The sequence below is a fragment of the Carcharodon carcharias genome, unplaced genomic scaffold (assembly GCF_017639515.1).
Source record: "Carcharodon carcharias isolate sCarCar2 unplaced genomic scaffold, sCarCar2.pri scaffold_1058_ctg1, whole genome shotgun sequence".
Classification (NCBI taxonomy): Eukaryota; Metazoa; Chordata; class Chondrichthyes; order Lamniformes; family Lamnidae; genus Carcharodon; species Carcharodon carcharias.
Window position 1 is genome coordinate 3,513 of NW_024470930.1, and position 3,988 is coordinate 7,500.

Genomic DNA, 3,988 nt, shown 5'->3' on the forward strand with positions numbered 1-3,988 from the left:
TCAGTCTTTCTCTCTCTCTGTCACTCTGTCACTCTGTCACTCTCCCTCTTTCTCACTCTGTCTCTCACTCTCACTCTGTCTCTCTCTCTCTCAGTCTGTCTCTCTGTCTTACTCTCTCAGTCTCTCTCTCTCTGTCTCTCTCCCTCCCTCTCTGTCTCTCTCTCTTTCACTCTGTCTCTCTCTCTTTCACTCTGTCTCTCTCTTAGTCTGTCTCTCTCTCTGTCTCTCTCTGTCTCTCTCTCAGTCTCTCTGTCTCTCTCTCAGTCTCTCTCAGTCTCTCTCAGTCGCTCTCTCTCTCTCTGTCCCTGTCTCTTTCCCTGCCTCTCTTGTCTCAGTCTCTCTCACTCATTCAGTCTCTCTCTCACTCACTCAGTCTCTCTGTCACTCACTCAGTCTCTCTCACTCTCTCTCAGTCTCTCTCACTCAGACTCTCTCTCTCACTCTCTCACTCTCTCTCTCTCTTTCTCACTCACTCACTCACTCTCACTCTCACTCTCTCACTCTCACTCACTCAGTCTCAGTCTCTCTCACTCAGTCTCTCTCTCTGTCTCTCTCTCTCAGTCTCTCTCTCAGTCTATCACTCTCAGTCTCACTCTCAGTCTCTCACTCACTCTCAGTCTCTCTCTCAGTCTATCACTCTCTCAGTCTCTCTCTCTCAGTCTCCCTCTCTCTGTCTCCCTCTCTCTCAGTCTCTCTCCATCTTTCTGTCTGTCTCTGTCTCTCTCTCTCTCTCTCTCAGTCTCTCTCTCTCAGTCTCCCTCTCTCTGTCTCCCTCTCTCTGTCTCCCTCTTTCTCAGTCTCTCTCTCAGTCTCTCTCTCTCTCTCTCTGTCTCTCTCCATCTCTCTCAGTCTGTCTCTGTCTCTCTCTATCTATCTCTCAGCCTCTCTCTCTCTCAGTCTCTCTCTCTCAGTCTCTCTCCCTCCCTCTCTGTCTCTCTCTCTCTCTTTCACTCTCTCTCAGTCTCTCTCTCTGTCTCTCTCTCTCTCTGTCTCTCTCTGTGGCTCTGTCTCTCTCTCCCTCTGTTTCTCTCTCTCTGTCTCTCTCACTCAGTCTCTCTCCCTCCCTCTCTGTCTCCCTCTCTCTTTCACTCTGTCTCTCTCTCTCTCTTAGTCTCTCTCTCTCTGTCTCTCTCTCTCTCCGTCTCTCTCTCTCTCAGTCTCTCTCCCTCCCTCTCTGTCTCTCTCTCTTTCACTCTATCTCTCTCTCTCTTAGTCTGTCTCTCTCTCTGTCTCTCTCTTAGTCTGTCTCTCTCTCTCAGTCTCTCTCTCTCAGTCTCTCTCTCTCAGTCTCTCTCTGTCTCTCTCTCTCAGTCTCTCTGTCTCTCTCTCTCAGTCTCTCTCTGTCTCTCTCTCAGTCTCTCTCAGTCTCTCTCAGTCTCTCTCAGTCTCTCTCTGTCCCTGTCTCTTTCCCTGCCTCTCTTGTCTCAGTCTCTCTCACTCATTCAGTCTCTCTCTCACTCACTCAGTCTCTCTCACTCAGTCTCTCTCTCTCTCACTCAGACTCTCTCTCTCACTCTCTCTCTCTCTTTCTCACTCACTCACTCACTCTCACTCTCACTCTCACTCTCTCACTCCCACTCACTCAGTCTCAGTCTCTCTCTCTCAGTCTCTCTCTCTGTCTCTCTCTCTCAGTCTCTCTCTCAGTCTCTCACTCTCAGTCTCACTCTCAGTCTCTCACTCACTCTCTCACTCTCTCACTCTCTCACTCTCTCTCTCTGTCTCCCTCTCTCTGTCTCCCTCTCTCTGTCTCCCTCTCTCTCAGTCTCTCTCCATCTTTCTGTCTGTCTCTGTCTCTCTCTCTCTCTGTGTCTCTCTCTCAGTCTCTCTCAGTCTCCCTCTCTCTGTCTCCCTCTCTCTGTCTCCCTCTTTCTCAGTCTCTCTCTCAGTCTCTCTTTCTCTCTGTCTCTCTCCATCTCTCTCAGTCTGTCTCTGTCTCTCTCTATCTATCTCTCAGTCTCTCTCTCTCTCAGTCTCTCTCTCTCAGTCTCTCTCCCTCCCTCTCTGTCTCTCTCTCTCTCTTTCACTCTCTCTCAGTCTCTCTCTCAGTTTCTCTCTCTCTGTCTCTCTCTCTCTCTGTCTCTCTCTGTGGCTCTGTCTCTCTCTCCCTCTGTTTATCTCTTTCTCAGTCTCTCTCACTCAGTCTCTCTCCCTCCCTCTCTGTCTCCCTCTCTCTTTCACTCTGTCTCTCTCTCTCTCTTAGTCTCTCTCTCTCTGTCTCTCTCTCTCTCCGTCTCTCTCTCTCAGTCTCTCTCACTCCCTCTCAGTCTCTCTCTTTCTCTGTCTCTCAGTCTCTCTCCCTCCCTCTCAGTCTCTCTCCCTCTCTCTCTCACTCTCCCTCTCTCTCTCACTCTCCTTCTCTCTCACTCTCCCTCTCCCTCTCCCTCTGTCTCTCGCAGTCTCTCTCTCTCTCAGTCTCTCTCTCTTTCAGTCTCTCTCTCTCAGTCTCTCTCTCCCTCCCTCTCTGTCTCTCTCTCTCTTTCACTCTATCTCTCTCTCTCTCTTAATCTCTCTCTTAGTCTCTCTCTCTGTCTCTCTCTCTGTCTCTCTCTCTGTCTCTCTGTCTCTCAGTCTCTCTCTCTCTGTCTCTCTCTGTCTGTCTCTCTCTCTCTCAGTCTCTCTCTCTCTCTCCCTGTCCCTGCCTTTCTCTTGTCTCACTCCCTCTGTCTCTCTCTCTCTCTCTGTCCTTCTCTTGTCTCTCTCTATCTCTCTCCCTCTCTCCGTGTCTCTGTCTCACATTCCCCCCTCTCTCTCTCTCTCTCTGTGCACACAATAAGAGCCTGGAGCCTCCCTATCCCTAAGGCAGTGAGAGTGGACAGAGTTGGCGGTCTGTCACACTCTCTCTCTCTCTCTCTGTCTCACACACACACACACACACAAACACACACAGTCCCTCTCAACATCCCCGCCTACCATAAACAAACACACTCCAACTATTTGCCCGTAGCTTATTGTCCAAGCCGGACCACACTTGAATTAGTCAGGATTCACCGGGGGAGAGAGAGCGAGAGAGACAGAGAGCAGGTGCTCAGGATCTTCTCAGTAGAAAATAAACCGGGGTTAAAAACAGCGAATTTTTATCCTTAACCAAACCGAAACTGTGAGTGACATTAACACCTGTTGGCAGAAGCAGCAGATCGAAGGTTGTGGGGGGAAGAGGGCAAGAATTCAACTGGAGAAGGAGCATAGAGAGAGAGAGACCCGCACCCAGGACACAGCAAGACAGACAGACACAGAGACAGAGCTAAAATGGTCTGGAGGAAGGTTTCAAAAGATTTCTGACTGCAGACGGGAAGGAATGCGGCTCTGCCGGGATCTCGCAGAGAAGATGAACTTACTTCGCGTAAAAAACTATACCTTTCAGATGGAAACAGAAGACGAGACTTTTGTCCAAGGAATTCGCTGGGTAGATTGTTATTCACCTTGTGCTGTACCTGTCCTGGGAGTGTTTGATGGGGACGGTGTAGAGGGAGCTTTACTCTGTATCTAACCCCATGCTGTACCTGACCTGGGAGTGTTTGATGGTGACGGTGTAGAGGGAGCCTTACTCTGTATCTAACCCCGTGCTGTACCTGTCCTGGGAGTGTTTGATGGGGACGGTGTAGAGGGAGCCTTACTCTGTATCTAACCCCGTGCTGTACCTGTCCTGGGAGTGTTTGATGGGGACGATAAATGTGTGCATGAGTGTAAGTTTGTGGGCTGAGTGTGGGAGTCTGATGGGTGTATGTGGCTGTGTGTGTGTGAGCATACGTGGCTATGTGTGTGTGAGTGCCTGTGCGTGTGTGTGTGCGCGTGCCTGTGCGTGCGTGTGCCTGTACGTGCGTGTGCCTGTGCGTGCGTGTGTGTGCTTGTGCGTGTGTGTCTGTGCGTGAGTGAGTGTGTGTGTAGAGTATGAGCCTATGAGTGAGTGTGTGAATGTGAGTGTGTGTGTGTGTGTGTGTCTGTTTGAATGTGAGTGTGTGTAGAGTATGTGCCTGTGCATTAGTGTGTG

At 50.4% G+C, this 3,988-nt stretch overlaps 1 protein-coding gene across 1 annotated transcript in view; it reads left to right on the plus strand.

The window, feature by feature from the left end:
* Positions 1-3,295: 3,295 nt before the first annotated feature.
* The window catches only part of LOC121275135 (rap guanine nucleotide exchange factor 3-like), a gene marked incomplete at its 3' end in the record, with an annotated part of 28,479 nt that continues 27,786 nt past the window's right edge, over positions 3,296-3,988 (plus strand). Inside the window, exon 1 of the mRNA XM_041182551.1 lies at positions 3,296-3,403. Coding sequence (XP_041038485.1) covers positions 3,296-3,403 — 108 coding nt within the window. The remainder of the gene's footprint in view (positions 3,404-3,988) is intronic.